The sequence below is a fragment of the Bombina bombina genome, chromosome 10 (genome assembly GCF_027579735.1).
Source record: "Bombina bombina isolate aBomBom1 chromosome 10, aBomBom1.pri, whole genome shotgun sequence".
Lineage (NCBI taxonomy): Eukaryota > Metazoa > Chordata > Amphibia > Anura > Bombinatoridae > Bombina > Bombina bombina.
In genome coordinates, this window is record NC_069508.1 from 214102430 (window position 1) to 214127675 (window position 25246).

A 25246-nucleotide genomic window follows, 5' to 3' on the forward strand; every position below is an offset into this window, starting at 1 on the left:
CATGGTAAACAAAAAGGCATGTATAGCTTTTGTTCTTGAGACAGGGCAGTAAACAAAAGACTTCATAACTTTTGTAACTGAAATAGGGCATAGAAAGATATACAGATATATTTCTCATGGCTAAATAATATGACTAGAATATAATACAAATACATAAATATGCTCATGCATACAATATATGCATTGAAATGGAACTATAACATAAGCACATTGCCAAACTGTAACAACTTAAATAACTTAACAACTTAACGTTGGCTGGCAAGATCATCCCTGTCCTACAACTCCTAAGAAAGGGGTGTGACCACCCTAAAGGAATGGGGGTGCCCCCATTCCATCAGCCTGGAGGGCTTTTAGGAGGGATCGCGCAGGGAGCCACCGAGCGTCAGCCCTTGTGGCTGACGTTGAATGTGCTCACTTGTCCCCCTCCTCTTTCACCCCACCAGGCTGAGCCTATCACAGATATTTTGCACCCCGCTGCCGCCGCAACAGGATGCATAAAGCCATGCACCTACCACAAAAATGGAGTTGAGTGACTCCCAAACTGCTAAGACAACGGTTCCTTAGCCAAAATACGGTTAGTTCCGACGGAGGGTCCCTAAGAGCACAACTACAGCACTTTGGTCTTACCAAGGTCCGAATGACTATTCATCCCCCAGCCAAAGTGAAACTATTGCCGGCTTCTCTGCAGTCCGCTGTCGAATGGAACGGTCCAACCCTGCATCCATAACTGGAAACCGGAACACCTGTTACTTGGGAGGGAAGGGAGGGAAGACAAGAAACAGGTTAGTGACCCTACTTCCTGCCTGTAGACACTAATATACATAGTAACATAGTAACATAGTAGATAAGGTTGAAAAAAGACTGAAGTCCATCGAGTTCAACCTATACAAATCTAAAATACTTACAAAAAGCTCCAGTTAAGCTTAAATAACCCCATTAAAATGTGACCCATTTAATACTAGCAATCATATCCATGAATTTTGTTTATATACAGAAATTTATCCAGACTATTTTTAAATGTATCTATGGTATTGGCATTCACTACCTCCTTTGGTAATGAGTTCCACAATTTTATTGCTGAAAAAACGTTTCCGTTGCAGGAGATTAAATCTCCTTTCCTCCAACCTTAAATTATGACCTCTTGTCAGAAACAATTTTCTTGGAATAAAAAGAGCTTCTGCCATCTCTGTATATGGGCCTTGAATATATTTATATAAAGTAATCATGTCACCTCTCAAGCGCCTTTTTTCTAAAGAGAACAGACCCAGTTTGGCTAGCCTCTCCTCATAGGTTAATTTCTCCAATCCCCTTATTAGCTTTGTGGCCCTTCTCTGAACTTTTTCTAGTTCTGCAATATCTTTTTTAGCAATCGGTCCCCAGAACTGCACTCCAAACTCAAGGTGAGGTCTTACCAGGGCTTTATATAATGACAGAATTATGCTTTCCTCCCTTGAATCAATGCCTCTTTTAATACATGCTAGTATCTTATTAGCCTTTGAAGCCGCTGCCCTGCATTGTGCACTCATCTTTAGCTTGTTATCTATTACTACTCCCAAATCCCTTTCCTCCTGTGTTTGGCTAAGTCTTGTCCCATTTAAATACGTAGCCTGCTTATTTTTACTTCCAAAATGTAGAACCTTACATTTTTCCGTATTAAATCTCATTTTCCATTCACTTGCCCATAGTTCTAATTTTAGCAAATCCCTTTGTAAAGAGAGTTCGTCCTGCTCTGACCTAATGACCTTACTTAACTTAGTATCATCTGCAAAAATAGAGATGTCACTATTTAATCCTTGCTCCAAGTCATTTATAAAAATATTAAAAAGAACAGGGCCCAGTACTGATCCCTGGGGGACGCCACTGATTACCTTTGTCCAATCTGAGTATGATCCATTTACTACTACTCGTTGCTCCCTATCTTTTATCCAGTTATTTATCCATGAGCTATATTAGTGTCTGCAGGCAGGAAGTAGGGTCACTAACCTGTTAGTAATATAGGCTCTGTAACATCTCCCTCTAGCTGCAAGACAAGAACAGGTTAGTGACACTACTTCCTGCCTGCAGTCACTAATATAGGCTCTGTAACATCTCCCTCTAGCTGCAAGACAAGAACAGGTTAGTGACCCTACTTCCTGCCTGCAGACACTAATATAGGCTCTGTAACATCTCCCTCTAGCTGCAAGACAAGAACAGGTTAGTGACCCTACTTCCTGCCTGCAGTCACTAATATAGACTCTGTAACATTTCCCTCTAGCTGCAAGATAAGAACAGGTTAGTGACCCTACTTCCTGCCTGCAGACACTAATATAGGCTCTGTAACATCTCCCTCTAGCTGCAAGATAAGAACAGGTTAGTGACCCTACTTCCTGCCTGCAGACACTAATATAGGCTCTGTAACATCTCCCTCTAGCTGCAAGACATGAACAGGTTAGTGACCCTACTTCCTGCCTGCAGACACTAATATAGGTTCTGTAACATCTACCTCTAGCTGCAAGATAAGAACAGGTTAGTGACCCTACTTCCTGCCTGCAGACACTAATATAGGCTCTCTAACATCTCCCTCTAGCTGCAAGATAAGAACAGGTTAGTGACCCTACTTCCTGCCTGCAGACACTAGTATAGGCTCTGTAACATCTCCCTCTAGCTGCAAGACAAAAACAGGTTAGTGACACTACTTCCTGCCTGCAGACACTAATATAGGCTCTGTAACATCTCCCTCTAGCTGCAAGACAAGAAACAGGTTAGTGATCCTACTTCCTGCCTGCAGACACTAATATAGGCTCTGCAACATCTCCCTCTAGCTGTAAGACAAGAACAGGTTAGTGACCCTACTTCCTGCCTGCAGACACTAATATAGGCTCTGTAACATCTCCCTCTAGCTGCAAGACAAGAAACAGGTTAGTGACCCTACTTCCTGCCTGCAGACACTAATATAGGCTCTGTAACATCTCCCTCTAGCTGCAAGACAAGAAACAGGTTAGTGACCCTACTTCCTGCCTGCAGACACTAATATAGGCTCTGTAACATCTCCCTCTAGCTGCAAGACAAGAAACAGGTTAGTGATCCTACTTCCTGCCTGCAGACACTAATATAGGCTCTGTAACATCTCCCTCTAGCTGCAAGACAAGAACAGGTTAGTGTCCCTACTTCCTGCCTGCAGACACTAATATAGGCTCTGTAACATCTCCCTCTAGCTGCAAGACAAGAAACAGGTTAGTGACCCTACTTCCTGCCTGCAGTCACTAATATAGGCTCTGCAACATCTCCCTCTAGCTGTAAGACAAGAACAGGTTAGTGACCCTACTTCCTGCCTGCAGACACTAATATAGGCTCTGTAAAATCTCCCTCTAGCTGCAAGACAAGAACAGGTTAGTGACCCTACTTCCTGCCTGCAGACACTAATATAGGCTCTGTAACATCTCCCTCTAGCTGCAAGACAAGAACAGGTTAGTGACTCTACTTCCTGCCTGCAGACACTAATATAGAAATGAGGAAAAAGGAAGCTGAGTCCTGGGGTCAGTAATGGAGTTTATTGCAATGCAGGCTTACAACAAGTTAGGTGAGCTCCATCTAACGCGTTTCGCGCATGAGCACATGCGCTTCATCAGAGATATCAGTCTCTGGCGGTCGGGATCAATATAAGGATGTGAGCGGCCAATCAAGATCATTCAGATCATTAACTCTTGTGATGCATGATATTTTCTAAAATAGATAGGGTATTGGTCACTCCCAAGTTAATAACATTGACCCAGTTCCGCAAGAGACCGATGGAACAGAATTTATAACAAACAAATTTCTAAATGCTTTGTACTTAATAATACATGATATTTTACACATATATATGCATACATACAATTCAGCCATTGCGGTACTGATACTGGTTACAGAAAGTGGGGACATTTTTTGTGTGTGCTAGCTAGATACTGGGTATAAGCCAGGATGAACCAGGATCAATATGTTTGTACATCTAGACAGGGTATGTTGGAATGAAGTAACAAGACAATTTATAGTTAACTTCAGTTAGATTAAAACCCCTTGGTCTGAGCTCGTGCTCTATCTAGACACAGTGGGGCTTTTAATGATCCTTTCTAGGTCCCCAGCTGGTTGTATGTAATGTCCATTAGTTAAAATCATTAATAACATACTATACTATACATGCTATAATCCCCTGTGTTGGAATGTATTTAAACTTATATTTTTCTCCCTGCCTCCTTATAAATAAGCTAGAAGGAAGTGGTACTCTTTGCTGATTTGATGTTAATTTAATGTACCCCTACATGGTGTAAGACTAGTGAGTGTATGTCACTTTGTTCAACACTTGGATAGGTAAATGTCAATATGGTGTACCTCTCTAGAATTGTTATAAGAAAAACAAACAAAGTGAGGAGATGGTGCTCCATATTGGTTAAGGGGAGGCTGACGTGAGTTATCTACCCTACCAGCTGAAGGGTGGCTACTCTGAACTGAAGAAGGAAAGGGGAAAATAGCAAATATAGGAGCTTAATAAGAACATTTGGAAATTAAACTAAAAACAAGAATATGTTTCTCTCTTTCTTTAGATATTTAGGAAAAGGGGGGCCGGTCTGGCTTGGATAGGCTTGCTTGAGAGTTGTTATATAACCTTTGGTGGATCTTTTTTATATATTGGTGTATGGATGTATCTGTCTTTTATTGTTTTCTTTTGTGTAGGGGATTTTTTGGACTCATGGCTCTGATTTATGTGTGTTGGAAGAATATTTGTTTACTCTATGTATAGGTTTACATCATATCTTTTGTTCATACCTTGGGGTACCCTAGTTTGTAACATGAAAATCCAATATACTTCTCTTTTGGATAGTAATTTGTTCCTATCTCCCCCTAATGGATTGTTAATAATTTGTTCTATAGCTTTGAATGTAAAGTGAGTTAGCTTTTGTGCGTGTGTGTGGAAATGTTTGGCCACTGGAGTTCTAGGGAATTCTTCTTCTATGGACAAGAGATGTTCTCTAATACGGTCTTTTAGGGGACGTGTTGTAATTCCTACGTATTGTTGTTGACAAAATGTACATGTGATTAGATAAATGATGTATGTGGATGTGCAATCCATTCTGGTAGTAATGGGATAAGATTTTTGAGTCTGTGAAGAGGTAAAGGTAAGACTTTTATCAGTATATTTGCAACTCTTACAGGGTACATGACCACATCTATAATTGCCTTTAGTTGGAGTAAGCCAGTTGGTGGTTGGTGAGATTTTGTTGTGAAACTTGTGTGTAATCTTATCTCGTATTGTTGGTGCTCTTTTAGCTACAAATCTAATATGTTTGTGTAATTTGTCCCTTAAGGTAATGTCACCATTGAGAACTGGTAGGTATTTCTTGATGATGCTTTTGATTGTGTGGAATTGATTACTATAACTGGTTACGAAGCTTATGTGTTCTAAGGTAGTTGGTCTAATTGTGTCCTTGTTTATACTGTTAGTTGTACTCTTTACTAGTTTGCTGTTTAATAGTGATGTCCTGTCCATTCTCATTACTTGGGTTTTGACTTTCAAAAGAAGACTTCTCTTGTATCCTCTAGCTATTAGTCGATTGGTGAGTTCTTCAGCTTGTTTAATATATAACTGTAGAGAACTACAGTTTCTTCGCAGCCTAAGATACTGACCCTTAGGGATGCCTCTTTGTATGTGGGGGGCATGGCAGGAGTCTGCTCTTAGTATCGTGTTTCTTGAAAGAGGTTTCCTAAAGGTGCTAGTCATAATGTCTCCTTGTCTATTGTGTTCTAGTGTAAGATCTAGAAAATCGATGGTTTGATCGTTGGTTTGGTACGTGAATGTCAAATTGAGTGTGTTGTTATTGAAGTAGTCAATGATTTCCTGAATTGTAAGTTCTGTATTTTTCTTGTAAATTATAATTAGGTCGTCTATAAACCTGCCATATATGACTACTTTGTCCTCGAGGGCCAGCCTACCCCCAAAAAGGTAAAGATGTTCAAAATACCCCATATACAAATTTGCATATGAGGGGGCAAACTTGGCCCCCATGGCAGTGCCACATTTCTGGAGGTAGTAGTGGCCCTCGAAGACAAAGTAATTGTGTGTGAGGAGAAATCTGGTAAGTTCCTCAAGAAAAGTAATAAATTCCTCTGAATAATTAGTGTGTCTTCTTAGCATATGTGTTAGAGCCTTAAGGCCTTCCTCATGGGGGATGCTAGAGTAAAGGGCTGAGACGTCTATGGATAGCCAAGTGTAGTTGTCAAGCCAAGTAATTGCTTGAATTTGTTGTATCAAATGTGTGCTGTCACGTATGTACCCAGGTAAGGACTTGACTAAAGGTTGTAACACATTATCTAGCCAGTTCCTCACTCTCTCACACAGTGAGCCTCTGCTGGCTACTATCGGTCTACCTGGTGTATTGACAAGAGTTTTATGTATTTTTGGTACTGTGCGAAAGGTGGGGATAGTGGGATGTTCTACTAGACAATGGGTGGCTATTTCTTGGGATAAAAATCCATCTTCCACAGCTGAATCTAACAGGGTGCGGAGTTCTAATTTGAATTTGTGGGTTGGGTTGTAAGTCAATTTTTGATATGTCTCACTGTCATTGAGTTGTCTGTATACTTCTCTTTTGTAGTCTTCAGTGTTAAGGACTACTACAGCCCCCCCTTTATCCGCTGGGGTGATCACTATGTCCTTATTAATGCTAAATGATTTGAGTGCAAATTGCTCATTGATAGACAGATTCTGTTTTCTTATAAAAATAGTGGTGGTGCTAGTGGTGTTCTCTAAGGCAGAGTGTAAACTTATGAGTTCAGACTCTACAAGATTCTGGAACATCTCTATCGCTTCACTCCTGCTGTGAACAGGGTAAAAGTAAGATTTAGTGTGTGGTGAAAATTTAGGTGTGGAGGCTGTATTGTAGGTGCTAGCCTCTCTGAGTGTTATGGCTTGGAGTGAAGTTAGTGTGTGTAGATCACATAGGTCTCTAAATTGTAGGCCTATGGAATCAAAAGTGTTTTGTGTTGTGTCTACTGGGGGTGAGTTATTCTCTTGTTCTTGATCTGTGTAAGTGATTTGTGAGAAGTGTTTGTATAGAGTGATTTTTCTCACCAGGGCATTTACGTCCAAAATAGTGGAAAACAAATCAAAATTGGTGGAGGGTGCAAAGGATAGTCCTTTATTTAATAGGCTAATTTGTGACTGAGTGAGGGTGATGTCAGATAAATTAATCACAGAGCCTACTTCTTCTGTGTGGTCTTTTTTATCCTGCTTAGATAACGTAGTGGTAGGTCCTATTTTGGTGTACTGCTAGTGATTGGTGTTTGAACTAAGGTTGATAATTTTATCCTGTCATCAGAAGTGTTGGGGTGAGTTACTTCATCATTAGAGGTGTGCTCTGCTGTGTCTTCTGCAGTTTGTGAACCCTCTGTGTTGTCTGTGTCAATGCTTGAGAAAGTGACCCGTTTAGCTTTGGGTGTGTGATGAAAGTTGCCCTTCCTTTTATTTTTGATCTTATTCGTATTATTGTGTTGAGAGTGGTTTGTTTGCCTATGGGATTTGTCTTGTTGCCAAGAATACACTATGTTTAGTTTGTAATCCTTTACATCTCTTTGATATTTACTAACTTTTCTTGCTGAAAGTGTGGAATCTAATTGTAGCATGGTAGAGTCTAGTTGTGTTTTGTAGTCAGTATATTTCTTTGTCTGTTCAAATGGTTTGAGGGATTCTATGATCTCTTCTATTTGTGTTAGTAAGGTGTCCCTCTCCTCTTTTTTGTGTCTGAGCAACTGCTTCATCAGGATGATGGAGCAGTTGGTCAGGTTGTTGTTCCATTCCTCCATGAAGCTTAGGTTGTGTCGTGCAAAGGAAGGGTATTTTTTCATCCTAAGTCCCCTAGGGACTTTTCTTTCATTAATGTAGAGTTCTAAGAACTCGATGTCCCACCAAAGGTTACTTTCTTTGTATTTTTTGCACTCCAAGTCAGAGAAGATATGAGTTAGGTCCTTCTCCAATGGTTCTTCTGTTCTAGCGGAGTCACCTTTTAATGCTTTACTCATTATGGTTTTTCTCCTATCTATGTCTACTACTCCCATGAGAGTGTTGCTTTCTGCCATAATGGTAAGCTAATGTGTCACAATATGTTGTTATACTAGTGTATAAGTCAGGAACTGTGTGTTCAAGGGTAAGCCTGACAAATATGTTAGGAAGCTAAGGAGGCTTAAGATCCTATAGCAGGGATCATAAAATAAGGTTCCTAACAGGAAGTTTGCACTGTGTACTAAGTATGAGTATTAACAATTTGTATGTTAACAAACAAGCACTGTGTAATAAATATGAGTATTAACAATTTGTATAATAACAAACAAGCACTGTGTAATAAATATGAGTATTAGCAATTTGTATAATAACAAACAAGCAATGTATATACTTAGGACGAGTCCTAGGTATGGCAGTGGTGTGTCACTGGATGAGCAGGTTGGCAAAGTTCAATCCTTATTGGTATAAGACTTAAGTGGATTAATTTGATAGTGGATCTCTTGTAGAGATATTTAAGCCACCAGCTCTAGTGATTAATGGATGTATAATTCACCACTGTGCTTTATAGGTTTGTAACAAAGCTCAAGACTAATGAAAGTTCAAATCAAATGTAATGAATGCTGCCAAATGGGGATGTTTCCTCTTGGTATATGTTTTGGACAAGTCGTAGTGATGGGCCGGTATGGCGGTCCTAGTTTACAAAAGATAAATGCAAAAAGCCAGTCCATGTGCGTGTCCTATGATTCACTATGAGTATCAGTTCAGTGTCCCAATTGATTTGAAAAGTTAGTGAATGCTTAGTTATATATGCAATGTCAAAAGGTGATACTGTCCACTGACATCAAAGCAGCATTAGATGAGATGCTGGTGTGTATGCTAGTTTTCCGGGAGTACTCACTAATGACAGTCTCTGTCCTAGGCCGCTCTGTGGGTGCTAGTAGAAATGGATGTGCTTTGGGGTAATCCGATGCTGGAGCCAAGTTTCTTAAGTGCTGTGGTCAGAGAATAGGAGAAAACAGAATGTACCTGCGATCCGGAGTAGGTCCTCCTGTGTAATCCCAAGGTCTTCTGTTCTCCGTAGGTGAGTGTTCGATTGCCTGCTGGTGCTGGGCGTCTGTGCGTGTCGGTTCGCGATGACCTCACTTGCAAGCGACTCTTCTCTCATTGGTGATGAGCGTGTTGCTCTGGTCTTTTGCGGCTCTACGGGTCCCCGTAAGGTGAAGATCGATGCGTCTCTGTAGTGACTGTAGCCTAGCTGCAAGACAAGAAACAGATTAGTGACCCTACTTCCTGCCTGCAGACACTAATATAGGCTCTGTAACATCCCCCTCTAGCTGCAAGACAAGAAACAGATTAGTGACCCTACTTCCTGCCTGCAGTCACTAATATAGGCTCTGTAACATCCCCCTCTAGCTGCAAGACAAGAAACAGGTTAGTGACCCTACTTCCTGCCTGCAGACACTAATATAGGCTCTGTAACATCTCCCTCTAGCTGCAAGACAAGAACAGGTTAGTGACCCTACTTCCTGCCTGCAGACACTAATATAGGCTCTGTAACATCTCCCTCTAGCTGCAAGACAAGAACAGGTTAGTGACCCTACTTCCTGCCTGTAGTCACTAATATAGGCTCTGTAACATCCCCCTCTAGCTGCAAGACAAGTACAGGTTAGTGACCCTACTTCCTGCCTGCAGACACTAATATTGGCTCTGTAACATCTCCCTCTAGCTGCAAGACAAGAACAGGTTAGTGACCCTACTTCCTGCCTGCAGACACTAATATAGGCTCTGTAACATCTCCCTCTAGCTGCAAGACAAGAACAGGTTAGTGACCCTACTTCCTGCCTGTAGTCACTAATATAGGCTCTGTAACATCTCCCTCTAGCTGCAAGACAAGTACAGGTTAGTGACCCTACTTCCTGCCTGCAGACACTAATATAGGCTCTGTAACATCCCCCTCTAGCTGCAAGACAAGTACAGGTTAGTGACCCTACTTCCTGCCTGCAGACACTAATATAGGCTCTGCAACATCTCCCTCTAGCTGCAACATAAGCCAATACACTTAAACAGAAACACCTAGAAGTTCAGACAAAAGTTAACCCTTAAGTTACTGCGTGCTTAGTCAGCCTCCACTTTCCTTAGTTTCCTTTTTTGAAGAGTACATGTAGAAGGCTCAGGGGCATGCATATGCTCTGAACACTATAGGGCAGTAGTATTTGCAGAAATGTATAACTTTTGTTTCAATTCTTTTATTGATCTTAACGATGGTACAGTAGTATAATAAATTGACACACAAATAAGAATAGTATCCATATGACCTTATAAATCAAGCTATTAAATAACAATTCACTATCGTGTGTAAAGTTCAGAACTTAAGCAAGCTATTCTCCGAAAGTTGCAAAAGTCCAATCTGTTTTATGTCATTGAAGTATAACATTTTATTCATCGTCCCTCATACACTTGGAGAAGTTTATTAGCTGTTGGAGTCTGACCGAAGCTATTGTAAAAGAGCTTGTGCAAACTAACAATGTAAAAGGACACATGCTTGGGGGTCAATTTATCATGCTGCGAATGAAGCTGTTCACGCGCAAGCCTTCAGGCTCACCTGAAACATAAGTTAAGAAGCATTGGTCGTAAGACCGCTGCTCCTTAACTCGTCTGCCACCTCAAAAGACCGCTGCTCCTTAACTCGTCTCTGAGGTACTGGCCACCTATGGCACAGTGCTCTTCTCCAATGAGGTGACATTTACACCTCTATACCAAAAGTTGTGCTAGGATGTCAGTTGACAATCACGGCTATTGGTTTAGAGGTGGAAACGTCACCTCATTGAAGTAAAATGCTTTGCTGTGGGCGGCCTGGAGGTGCTGAGTTAACGATATACTTGTGGCACATCTAGGGTAAGTTAAGCAGCGTTTTTTTAGTAAATGATAACTGAAACTAATATTTATTTTTAGTGATGGTAAATTCTAACGTTTGCTATGCGCTTGGATTTACCATCACTTTAAGTTATCAATTTAGTTGCAAAAAGATGAGGCATTGTGAATCTTAAATGCAGGTTCTATCCCAGAATCCTAAGTTCCAGTGGAAACACTTTGCTGACGTTTTCTACAAAAAAGGATCACCTACATTTTACATATGAACTGTTTTGTAGCATTGCATTTATAGTGTTTACACTGTATTTTTTTCTTTGGCTGTTTGCTCACCAAAACATAAATTAGCATTTTACTGCACAGAGAGGTGTACTTAGTTATCTGCATTATAACCCTGACATTAATAATCATGTTTTCCATACAGTTTTTGATATAGAGCTTTGTGAAGGTAACAGATTTTAAAAATGAATTGCTTTCTCTGTCAAATGATCTTTTCAGATGTATCTACTTGTCAATACAACTTCAGTGATCATAGATAATATCCAGCCTTGTATGCAACTTATACTTGAAGTTCGTTGCAGAAACCATATTGGAGTTGGAATATGGAGTGAATGGAGTGATTCCTGGGTCTTTGACTCACAAAGTTAGTACTTTATCTTCTTTAAAAGATTCTCATTTTATAGTAGTTTTTTAGTGGCTGCACATGTAAATGGATATTGTGGAAAAATCCAAGGGCATAATGAGATGCTTATTTATATATAAACATGTTAGATTGTACAATTTCAAATTGAGAGTTGCAGGAAATCTACATTGCATACTGAAGTATTCATCCTTAATGACTGTATTGGTGGAGTCTCACAGTTGATAATAGATTTCTTCTGCAAAAGAATATGTTTAATAACAATCTGTACTTTATTTTACTATAAACTCTTTTATTAAATGGAACAAAAATATTTATACAGTATCCATTGAAATTAACACTTTATTTAAAGGGGCATGGAAATAACTAAAGAATTAATGTGAATAATAATAATATAATATTATTGTTAATGTTAATAGATTAAGTTAAAGGGAGATTACACACAACGTCTGTTGTTTAAATAATCATAATAATTTGTGTCTTAGAAACCTCACTAATACATTTCAAAATTCTGTGTATATGCAATTATATTACCTTTTTGTTTCTCATATCTTAATAATCTTATAAACCTGGGAGCCAAGAATATATCCATATCTCACAAAATAATAATCTAGTGTTAATGTAGAGCTCAAGGAAAAAAAGGAAAGAAGGGGGTAAACCTCCTATAATAAAGAATATAATAACAATATTAAGTAACCAGTGGACAGTTATCATTCAGCTATTTTCCATCTGCAGGATAAAAAACTAAACAAAAACAATAGCCAATCAGCATCAGCAGTGCTGAGGTCATACATTGCTTTATTGTGATCCCATGTGATTTTACTGAAATCTCTCAAGATTTCATAGTAGATTTCCTTAAACAGAATAGGTAAATAAAATGACTGTGCCTGCACATGCCAGATGCACGCTCCTTCTTGTCTTGGGACTAGCATCCCCATTGGCTGCTGAAAATCCATTTATAATGGGATGGGGCTACTGAGGACATGTTGAGGTAAAATATTTTCCTTTTTTCATAGAGATGTTCAGGTGATATTTTCTAGACAGTTTTTTTACAGCTATGCTGAATCACTTTCAAGTGCTTTTGGGTTTCATGTCCCTTTAAAGTCTATGAAGCATTTTTATGTTATCACCAGTTTCTAAACTTCACCACCTCAATGGAAAATAGGCTTAAAGTGACAGTCTAAAATATAATTTTTATTGTCTTAAAAGATAGAAAGATAATTCCTATATTACCCAATTCCCCAGTTTTGCACAACCAACACAGTTATATTAAAGGGACACAACCCATTTTTTTTTCTTTTGTGATTTAGTTAGAGCAAGCAATTTTAAGCAACTTTCAAATTTACTCCTGGGTTCAGTGTCTTATGGGTTCAGTGTCCCTTTAATATACTTTTTACCTCTGTGATTACCTTGTATCTAAGCCTCTTCAGACTGCCCCTTATCTCAGTTATATTAATATACTTTTTACCTCTGTGATTACCCTGTATCTAAGTCTCTGCAGACTGCTCCTTATCTCAGTTATATTAATATACTTTTTACCTCTGTGATTACCCTGTATCTAAGCCTCTGCAGACTGCCCCTTATCTCAGTTATATTAATATACTTTTTACCTCTGTGATTACCCTGTATCTAAGCCTCTGCAGACTGCTCCTTAGCTCAGTTATATTAATATACTCTTTACCTCTGTGATTACCTTGTATCTAAGCCTCTGCAGACTGCCCCCTTATCTCAGTTATATTAATATACTTTTTATCTCTGTGATTACCTTGTATCTAAGCCTCTTCAGACTGCCCCTTATCTCAGTTATATTAATATACTTTTTACCTCTGTGATTACCCTGTATCTAACCCTCTGCAGACTGCCCCCTTATCTCAGTTATATTAATATACTTTTTACCTCTGTGATTACCTTGTATCTAAGCCTCTTCAGACTGCCCCTTATCTCAGTTATATTAATATACTTTTTACCTCTGTGATTACCCTGTATCGAAGTCTCTGCAGACTGCTCCTTATCTCAGTTATATTAATATACTTTTTACCTCTGTGATTACCTTGTATCTAAGCCTCTTCAGGCTGCTCCTTATCTCAGTTATATTAATATACTTTTTACCTCTGTGATTACCTTGTATCAAAGCCTCTGCAGACTGCTCCTTATCTCAGTTATATTAATATACTTTTTACCTCTGTGATTACCTTGTGTCTAAGCCTCTGCAGACTGCCCCCTTATCTCAGTTATATTAATATACTTTTTATCTCTGTGATTAACTTGTATCTAAGCCTCTGCAGACTGCTCCTTAGCTCAGTTATATTAATATACTCTTTACCTCTGTGATTACCTTGTATCTAAGCCTCTGCAGACTGCCCCCTTATCTCAGTTATATTAATATACTTTTTATCTCTGTAATTACCTTGTATCTAAGCCTCTGCAGACTGTCCCTTATCTCAGTTATTTTAATATACTTTTTACCTCTGTGATTACCCTGTATCTAAGCCTCTGCAGACTGCTCCTTATCTCAGTTATATTAATATACTTTTTACCTCTGTGATTACCCTGTATCTAAGCCTCTGCAGACTGCTCCTTATTTCAGTTATATTAATATACTTTTTACCTCTGTGATTACCTTGTATCTAAGCCTCTGCAGACTGCCCCCTTATCTCAGTTATATTAATATACTTTTTATCTCTGTGATTACCTTGTATCTAAGCATCTGCAGACTGCTCCTTATCTCAGTTATATTAATATACTTTTTATCTCTGTGATTACCTTATATCTAAGCCTCTGCAGACTGCTCCTTATCTCAGTTATATTAATATACTTTTTTTACCTCTGTGATTACCTTGTATCTAAGCCTCTGCAGACTGCCCCTTATCTCAGTTATATTAATATACTTTTTACCTCTGTGATTACCTTGTACCTAAGCCTCTGCAGATTGCCCTTATTTTAGTTATATCACTATACTTTTTACCTCTGCAGAGGCTTATATACAGGGTAATTACAGAGGTAAAAAGTATATTGATATAACTGAAATAAGGGGCAGTCTGCAGAGGCTTATATACAGGGTAATTACAGACTGCCCCTTATTTCAGTTATATCAATATACTTTTTACCTCTGTAATTGCCCTGTATCTAAGCCTCTGCAGACTGCCCCTTGATCACATGATGTTTTATTTATTATCTATTGACTTGCATTTGATATTGTGTTGTGCTAAATCTTAAATAACTCCTTGGGTGTGAACACAATGTTATCTATATGACCCACATGATCTAGCAGTCTCCTGATGTGAAAAGCTAATAAAAAAGCATGTGATTAAGAGGCTGTCTGTAGTGGCTTAGAAACAGGCAGAAATTTAGAGGTTTAAATGTTATAAAGTATAGTAATATATCAATGTTGGTTGTGCAAAGCTGGGGAATGGGTAGTAAAGGCGTTATCTATCTGTTTTTAAACAATGACAATTTTAGTGTAGACTGTCCCTTTAAAAAGGATAACAAAATGATGTATACTTAAGGCTGCTGGAGTCCTTTCTTCAAGCAACTTTTAACGCTGTTAGGACGTTTCATGCCGCCCTAACTGCGCTGGGCTTTGGCACCATTAGGACTGTATGGTCCTAGCCGTTAAGCTGTACTGAAGCCAACGGCGCTTCCGAGATGAGATCGGGTCATGGTGGGTGTGCCTAGCATCATAAGGATGCCCCCCTGACCCGATCCCATCATTAAAATCTCGCGATCACATGCACAATTGCAGGATTTTAAATTTGTGTACATCGGAACATTGTTCTGATGTAGACAAACTAACCCTTTCATGAAAGGGTTAATGTCTGAAACAAAAAATCATTTAAAAGGTCAATCTAGTCAAAATTAAACTTTCATGATTCAGATAGGGCATGCAATTTTCAACAACTTTTCAAATTACTTTTATAATCAAATTTGCTTTGTTCTCTTGGTATTCTTTGTTGAAAGCTAAACTTTGATAGACTAATATGTTCATTTCTAAGCCCTTGACGGTCACCTCTTATCTCAGAGCATTTTGACAGCTTTTCACAGTTAGACAGTGCTAATTAATGTGTGCCATATACATAACATTATACCCACTCCTGTGGAGTTATTTATGAGTCATCACTGATTGACTAAATTGCAAGTCTGCCAAAAGAACTGATATTAGGGGGCAGTCTGCAGAGGCATAGATACCTGTGTTGGTTATGCAAAACTGTGGACTGGGTAATAAAAGGATTATCTATCTTTTTAAACAATGAATATCCTGGAGTAGACCTTTAATATGATTATACAGAATATATTACACTAAGTGACATTGTGGTTTAATAATACAATGCAATAAATATTTTTTATTTTATAGCTTAATAGATGTTTTATGGGATGATTCCTATTTAGGATGCAGTCTCTTTTAGCCCAGTTGTGCTTGGCCACCTCTTAGGCACTACATTTAAAATAATTACACCAGACACAACAGTGGGTTATAACATTTGCTTTATTAACATTAAATAACACACATTAGCGTATCATAGAGCAAAGCACTAATGTTGCTTTTATTTATTGTGTACTGACAGTCTCAGCATCCCCCAACCAGGATACCAGTCCCGATACTGCACCGCTTCTGATCCGCCAGGTGGTATTCCCAGTCTGTAGCCACAAACCCACAGGCACCCAGACTGAGACAACTACGTCCCCATACTGCACCGCTTCTGATCCCCCAGGTGGTATTCCCAGTCTGTAGCCACCAACCCACAGGCACCCAGTGTTAGACAACTACGTCCCCCTACTGCACCGCTTCTGATCCCCCAGGTGGTATTCCCAGTCTGTAGCCACAAACCCACAGGCACCCAGACTGAGACAACTACGTCCCCCTACTGCACCGCTTCTGATCCCCCAGGTGGTATTCCCAGTCTGTAGCCACAAACCCACAGCACCCAGTGTGAGACAACTACGTCCCCATACTGCACTGCTTCTGATCCGCCAGGTGGTATTCCCAGTCTGTAGCCACAAACCCACAGGCACCCAGTGTGAGACAACTACGTCCCCATACTGCACCGCTTCTGATCCGCCAGGTGGTATTCCCAGTCTGTAGCCACAAACCCACAGGCACCCAGTGTGAGACAACTACGTCCCCATACTGCACTGCTTCTGATCCGCCAGGTGGTATTCCCAGTCTGTAGCCACAAACCCACAGGCACCCAGTGTGAGACAACTACGTCCCCCTACTGCACCGCTTCTGATCCCCCAGGTGGTATTCCCAGTCTGTAGCCACAAACCCACAGGCACCCAGTGTTAGACAACTACGTCCCCCTACTGCACCGCTTCTGATCCCCCAGGTGGTATTCCCAGTCTGTAGCCACAAACCCACAGGCACCCAGACTGAGACAGCTACGTCCCCCTACTGCACCGCTTCTAATCCCCCAGGTGGTATTCCCAGTCTGTAGCCACAAACCCACAGGCACCCAGACTGGGACAACTACGTCCCCATACTGCACCGCTTCTGATCCCCCAGGTGGTATTCCCAGTCTGTAGCCACCAACCCACAGGCACCCAGTGTTAGACAACTACGTCCCCCTACTGCACCGCTTCTGATCCCCCAGGTGGTATTCCCAGTCTGTAGCCACAAACCCACAGGCACCCAGTGTTAGACAACTACGTCCCCCTACTGCACCGCTTCTGATCCCCCAGGTGGTATTCCCAGTCTGTAGCCACAAACCCACAGGCACCCAGACTGAGACAACTACGTCCCCCTACTGCACCGCTTCTGATCCCCCAGGTGGTATTCCCAGTCTGTAGCCACAAACCCACAGGCACCCAGACTGGGACAACTACGTCCCCATACTGCACTGCTTCTGATCCGCCAGGTGGTATTCCCAGTCTGTAGCCACAAACCCACAGGCACCCAGTGTGAGACAACTACGTCCCCATACTGCACCGCTTCTGATCCGCCAGGTGGTATTCCCAGTCTGTAGCCACAAACCCACAGGCACCCAGTGTGAGACAACTACGTCCGCATACTGCACCGCTTCTGATCCGCCAGGTGGTATTCCCAGTCTGTAGCCACAAACCCACAGGCACCCAGTGTTAGACAACTACGTCCCCCTACTGCACCGCTTCTGATCCCCCAGGTGGTATTCCCAGTCTGTAGCCACAAACCCACAGGCACACAGACTGAGACAACTACGTCCCCCTACTGCACCGCTTCTGATCCCCCAGGTGGTATTCCCAGTCTGTAGCTACAAACCCACAGGCACCCAGTGTGAGACAACTACGTCCCCATACTGCACTGCTTCTGATCCGCCAGGTGGTATTCCCAGTCTGTAGCCACAAACCCACAGGCACCCAGTGTGAGACAACTACGTCCCCATACTGCACCGCTTCTGATCCGCCAGGTGGTATTCCCAGTCTGTAGCCACAAACCCACAGGCACCCAGTGTGAGACAACTACGTCCCCCTACTGCACCGCTTCTGATCCCCCAGGTGGTATTCCCAGTCTGTAGCCACAAACCCACAGGCACCCAGTGTGAGACAACTACGTCCCCATACTGCACCGCTTCTGATCCGCCAGGTGGTATTCCCAGTCTGTAGCCATAAACCCACAGGCACCCAGTGTTAGACAACTAAGTCCCCCTACTGCACCGCTTCTGATCCCCCAGGTGGTATTCCCAGTCTGTAGCCACAAACCCACAGGCACCCAGACTGGGACAACTACATCCCCCTACTGCACCGCTTCTGATCTGCGAGGTGGTATTCCCAGTCTGTAGCCATAAACCCACAGGCACCCAGTGTTAGACAACTATGTCCCCTACTGCACCGCTTCTGATCCCCCAGGTGGTATTCCCAGTCTGTAGCCACCAACCCACAGGCACCCAGACTGGGACAACTACATCCCCATACTGCACCGCTTCTGATCCGCCAGGTGGTATTCCCAGTCTGTAGCCACAAACCCACAGGCACCCAGACTGGGACAACTACGTCCCCATACTGCACCGCTTCTGATCCGCCAGGTGGTATTCCCAGTCTGTAGCCACAAACCCACAGGCACCCAGTGTTAGACAACTACGTCCCCCTACTGCACGGCTTCTGTTTCATAGGTTTAGCTTGTAAACGTCTTCGTCCTCCTGGCCTCAAACAGCGGTCATTAGATTTTATAAATGGCGCCATTATGGCAGATTGTAGATCATCTAGATCAGGGGTGACAGAACTTTAGCGAGTTGTGATCTACTTATTTGTAACATTTTTCACTGAGATATTATTATGCCGGTAGCTTGCTCCAAATGATAAGAAACATCAGGGCCTTCTTGTGTTTTTCATATAAATAGTACACAGAGGTAAAGGGATATGAAACACAAACATTTTCTTTCATGATTTAGGTAGAACAAACAATTTTAAACAACTTTCCATTTTACTTCTATTATCAAATTTGCTTCATTCTCTTGGCATCATTTGTTGAAGGAGCAGCAATGCACTAATGGTTTCTAACTGAACACATGGGTGAGCCAATGACAATCTGTATATAAATGCAGTCACCAATCAGCAGATAGAGCCTAGGTTCTTTGCTGCTCTTGAGCTTTCCTAGATAAACCTTTCAGCAAAGGATAACAAGAGAAGGAAGCAAATTAAGTAATAGAAGTAAATTGGAAAGTTCTATAAAATTGTATGCTCTTTATGATTAATGAAAGAGACTTTAACCCCTTAACGCTGTTAGGACATTCCATGACGCCCTAACAGCGCATGGCTTTAACGCTGTTAGGTATGGCATGGAACGTACTAACTGATTTGGCGTCCTGCGGCCTTCTGCTCTTTCAGAATGGGAACTTGGACTGGGGGGCATGTCTAGCATCGGGGGCAGTTCACCATGATACAATCCCACCCTTTAAATCACGTGATCGCATTGGTGATTGCGGGATTTCATTCATTTTTAAAGCAAGTGTTTACATCGGAAATTCATTTCAATATTAAACACTTGTCGCTGGCATGAAGAGGTTAAGCAGGATTCTAGTCCCAGGACTTGCAAGGGAGTGTGCACCTGGCACGTGCATGCACAGTTATGTTATTTTCCAATTCAGTTTAAGGAAGTTTACTATGAAATCTTATGAGATCACAGAAAAGAAAAGCAGAACCTCAGCACTGCTCATTCTCATTGGTTATTGTTTTTTTTCCAACTTGCAGCAGGGCAGCAGTTAAAATATGACTGTTCACAGAGCACTTACTCTGGTGAGCTGAAGAAATTATGAGGTAACTTATCTTTTTACATAGAGATGCTCATGTGATATTTTATATCAGATTTTTACAATTATGCTGCATCACTTTCAAGTGATTTAGCATATGAGTATTATGTCCCTTTAATGTAAATGTTTCTCAGTATAAAAACAGAATTTATGCTTACCTGATAAATTACTTTCTCCAACAGTGTGTCCGGTCCACGGCGTCATCCATAACTTGTGGGAATATTCTCTTCCCCAACAGGAAATGGCAAAGAGCACAGCAAAAGCTGTCCATATAGCCCCTCCCAGGCTCCGCCCCCCCAGTCATTCGACCGACGGTTAGGAGAAAAAAAGGAGAAACTATAGGGTGCCGTGGTGACTGTAGTGTATAGAGAAAGAAATTTTTCAAACCTGATTAAAAAACCAGGGCGGGCCGTGGACCGGACACACCGTTGGAGAAAGTAATTTATCAGGTAAGCATAAATTCTGTTTTCTCCAACATTGGTGTGTCCGGTCCACGGCGTCATCCATAACTTGTGGGAACCAATACCAAAGCTTTAGGACACGGATGAAGGGAGGGAGCAAATCAGGTTACCTAAACAGAAGGCACCACGGCTTGCAAAACCTTTCTCCCAAAAATAGCCTCTGAAGAAGCATAAGTATCAAATTTGTAGAATTTGGCAAAAGTGTGCAGAGAAGACCAAGTCGCTGCCTTACATATCTGATCAACAGAAGCCTTGTTCTTGAAGGCCCATGTGGAAGCCACAGCCCTAGTAGAGTGAGCTGTGATTCGTTCAGGAGGCTGCCGTCCGGCAGTCTCATAAGCCAATCGGATGATGCTTTTCAGCCAGAAAGAAAGAGAGGTAGCAGTAGCTTTTTGTCCTCTCCTCTTACCATAATAAACGACAAACAAAGAAGAAGTTTGTCTGAAATCCTTTGTTGCTTCTAAATAGAACTTTAAAGCACGGACTACATCTAAATTGTGTAACAAACGTTCCTTCTTTGAAACTGGATTCGGACACAAAGAAGGAACAACTATTTCCTGGTTAATATTCTTGTTGGAAACAACTTTTGGAAGAAAACCAGGCTTGGTACGCAAAACAACCTTATCTGAATGGAATACCAGATAGGGTGGATCACACTGCAAAGCAGATAATTCAGAAACTCTTCTAGCAGAAGAAATAGCAACCAAAAACAGAACTTTCCAAGATAGCAACTTGATATCTATGGAATGTAAGGGTTCAAACGGAACCCCTTGAAGAACTGAAAGAACTAAATTTAGACTCCAGGGAGGAGTCAAGGGTCTGTAAACAGGCTTCATTCTGACCAAAGCCTGTACAAAAGCTTGTACATCTGGCACAGCTGCCAGTCGTTTGTGTAGCAAGACAGATAAAGCAGAAATCTGTCCTTTTAGAGAACTCGCTGACAATCCCTTATCCAAACCTTCTTGGAGAAAGGAGAGGATCTTAGGAATTTTAATCTTACTCCAGGAGAATCCCTTGGATTCACACCAACAGATATATCTTTTCCATATTTTATGGTAAATCTTTCTAGTCACAGGTTTTCTAGCTTGGACCAGAGTATCTATCACTGAATCTGAAAACCCACTCTTGGATAAAATCAAACGTTCAATTTCCAAGCAGTCAGCTGCAGAGAAACTAGATTTGGATGTTCGAATGGACCTTGTACTAGAAGATCCTGTCTCAAAGGTAGCTTCCATGGTGGAGCCGATGACATATTCACCAGGTCTGCATACCAAGTCCTGTGCGGCCACGCAGGAGCTATCAGAATCACAGAGGCCTTCTCCTGTTTGATCCTGGCTACAAGCCTGGGAAGGAGAGGGAACGGTGGAAGCGCATAAGCTAGGTTGAACGACCAAGGCGCCACTAATGCATCCACTAGAGTCGCCTTGGGATCCCTGGATCTGGACCCGTAGCAAGGAACCTTGAAGTTCTGACGAGACGCCATCAGATCCATGTCTGGAATGCCCCATAATTGAGTCAACTGGGCAAACACCTCCGGGTGGAGTTCCCACTCCCCCGGATGGAAAGTCTGACGACTCAGATAATCCTCTTCCCAGTTGTCTACTCCTGGGATGTGGATTGCAGATAGGTGGCAGGAGTGATCCTCCGCCCATTTGATGATTTTGGATACCTCTCTCATCGCCAAGGAACTCCTTGTTCCCCCCTGATGGTTGATGTAAGCTACAGTCGTCATGTTGTCTGACTGGAATCTTATGAATCCGGCCTTCGCTAGTTGAGGCCAAGCCCGGAGAGCATTGAATATCGCTCTCAGTTCCAGGATGTTGATCGGGAGAAGAGACTCTTCCCGAGACCATAAACCCTGAGCTTTCAGGGAATCCCAGACCGCGCCCCAGCCTAATAGACTGGCGTCGGTCGTGACAATGACCCACTCTGGTCTGCGGAAACTCAGTCCATGAGACAGGTGATCCTGGGACAACCACCAACGGAGTGAGTCTCTGGTCATCTGGTCTACTTGAATCTTTGGAGACAAGTCTGTATAGTCCCCATTCCACTGCTTGAGCATGCACAGTTGTAATGGTCTTAGATGAATTCGAGCAAAAGGAACTATGTCCATTGCTGCAACCATCAACCCTACTACTTCCATGCACTGAGCTATGGAAGGCTGCAGAATAGAGTGAAGAACTTGACAAGCGTTTAGAAGCTTTGACTTTCTGACTTCTGTCAGGAAGATCTTCATTTCTAAAGAATCTATTATTGTTCCCAAAAAGGGAACTCTTGTCGACAGAGACAGGGAACTCTTTTCTACGTTCACCTTCCACCCGTGAGATCTGAGAAAGGCTAGAACAATGTCTGTATGAGCCTTTGCTTTGGAAAGAGACGACGCTTGGATTAGAATGTCGTCCAGATAAGGTGCCACTGCAATACCCTTTTGTCTTAGAACCGCTAGAAGGGACCCGAGCACCTTTGTGAAAATTCTTGGAGCAGTTGCTAGCCCGAATGGGAGAGCCACAAACTGATAATGTTTTTCCAGAAAGGCGAACCTTAGGAACTGATGATGATCTTTGTGGATAGGAATATGTAGATACGCATCCTTTAAATCCACGGTAGTCATAAATTGACCCTCCTGGATTAGGTAAAATTGTTCGAATGGTTTCCATTTTGAACGATGGAACTCTGAGAATTTTTTTTAGAATTTTTAAATCCAGAATTGGTCTGAAAGTTCCCTCTTTTTTGGGAACTACAAACAGATTTGAGTAAAACCCCTGACCTTGTTCCACAGTTGGAACTGGGTGTATCACTCCCATCTTTAACAGGTCTTCTACACAATGTAAGAATGCCTGTCTCTTTATTTGGTTTGAAGATAAGTGAGACATGTGGAACCTTCCCCTTGGGGGTAGTTCCTTGAATTTTAGAAGATAACCCTGAGAGACTATTTCTAGTGTCCAGGGATCCTGAACATCTCTTGCCCAAGCCTGAGCAAAGAGAGAGAGTCTGCCCCCTACTAGATCCGGTCCCGGATCGGGGGCTACCCCGTCATGCTGTTTTGGTAGCAGCAGCAGGCTTCTTGGCCTGTTTACCCTTGTTCCAGCCTTGCATTGGTTTCCAAGATGGTTTAGTCTGGGAAGCGTTACCCTCTTGTCTAGAGGCTGCAGAGTTGGAAGCCGGTCCGTTCCTGAAATTGCGAAAGGAACGAAAATTGGACTTATTCTTAGCCTTGAAAGGTCTATCTTGTGGGAGGGCATGGCCCTTTCCCCCAGTGATGTCTGAAATAATCTCTTTCAATTCTGGCCCAAAAAGGGTCTTACCTTTGAAAGGGATATTAAGCAATTTTGTCTTGGAAGATACATCCGCCGACCAAGACTTTAGCCAGAGCGCTCTGCGCGCCACAATTGCAAACCCTGAATTTTTCGCCGCTAACCTCGCTAACTGCAAAGCGGCGTCTAAAATAAAGGAATTAGCTAACTTAAGTGCGTGAATTCTGTCCATGACTTCCTCATACGGAGTCTCCCTACTGAGCGACTTTTCCAGTTCCTCGAACCAGAACCACGCCGCTGTAGTGACAGGAATAATGCATGAAATAGGTTGAAGGAGGTAACCTTGCTGTACAAAAATCTTTTTAAGCAAACCCTCCAATTTTTTATCCATAGGATCTTTGAAAGCACAATTGTCCTCAATGGGAATGGTCGTGCGCTTGGCTAGTGTAGAAACCGCCCCCTCGACCTTAGGGACTGTTTGCCATAAGTCCTTCCTGGGGTCGACCATAGGGAACAATTTCTTAAATATAGGAAGAGGGACAAAAGGTATGCCTGGCTTCTCCCACTCCTTATTCACTATGTCCGCCACCCGTTTAGGTATCGGAAAAGCATCAGGGTGCACCGGGACCTCTAGGAACTTGTCCATCTTGCACAATTTTTCTGGGATGACCAGATTATAACAATCATCCAGAGTAGATAGCACCTCCTTAAGTAATGCGCGGAGATGCTCTAATTTAAATTTAAATGTCACAACATCAGGTTCTGCCTGCTGAGAAATTCTTCCTGTATCAGAAATTTCTCCATCTGACAAACCCTCCCTCACTGCCACTTCAGACTGGTGTGAGGGTATGACAGAAAAATTATCATCAGCGCCCTCCTGTTCTACAGTGTTTAAAACAGAGCAATCGCGCTTTCTCTGAAATGCTGGCATTTTGGATAAAATATTAGCTATGGAGTTATCCATTACTGCCGTCAATTGTTGCATAGTAACAAGCATTGGCGCGCTAGAAGTACTAGGGGTCGCCTGCGCGGGCATAACTGGTATAGACACAGAAGGAGATGATGTAGAACTATCTCTACTTCCTTCATCTGAAGAATCATCCTGGGCAACCTTACTATTTGTGACAGTACTGTCCTTACTATGTTTGGACGCTATGGCGCAATTATCACATATATTTGAAGGGGGAACCACATTGGCTTCCATACATACAGAACATGACCTATCTGAAGGTACAGACATGTTAAACAGGCTTAAACTGGTTAATAAAGCACAAAAACCGTTTTAAAACAAAACCGTTACTGTCTCTTTAAATGTTAAACAGGGCACACTTTATTACTGAATATGTGAAAAACTATGAAGGAATTATCCAATCTGTACCACAGTGTCTTAATGCATTCAAAGTATTGCACCCCAATTTTCAATCTGTTAACCCTTAAAATGTGGAAACCGGAGCTGTTTGCAATTTTAACCCCACTACAGTCCCAGCCACAGCCTTTGTTGCGACTTCACCAATCCCAGGGGGGTATACGATACCAATTCAAGCCTTCTAGGAACATTTTCAGTGGATACCAGACCCTCACACATGCAGCTGCATGCACTGTACTCAAAAGTAACTGCGCAATAATGGCGCGAAAATGAGGCTCTGCCTACTATAGTGAAAGGCCCTTCCTGACTGGGAAGGTGTCTAAACTAGTGCCTGGCGATAAAAACGTTCCCCAAACAATAAAAGTGTGAAAATTACTTCAAACTTTCAAAAATAACTTAAATAAACAATCGATTTAGCCCTTAAGAG

General features: G+C 41.8%; 1 protein-coding gene across 1 annotated transcript in view; it reads left to right on the forward strand.

Moving 5' to 3' along the window:
• The window catches only part of LEPR (leptin receptor), a 484020-nt gene that overhangs the window by 225312 nt on the left and 233462 nt on the right, over positions 1 to 25246 (forward strand). Inside the window, exon 7 of the mRNA XM_053693687.1 lies at positions 11378 to 11522. Coding sequence (XP_053549662.1) covers positions 11378 to 11522 — 145 coding nt within the window. The remainder of the gene's footprint in view (positions 1 to 11377; positions 11523 to 25246) is intronic.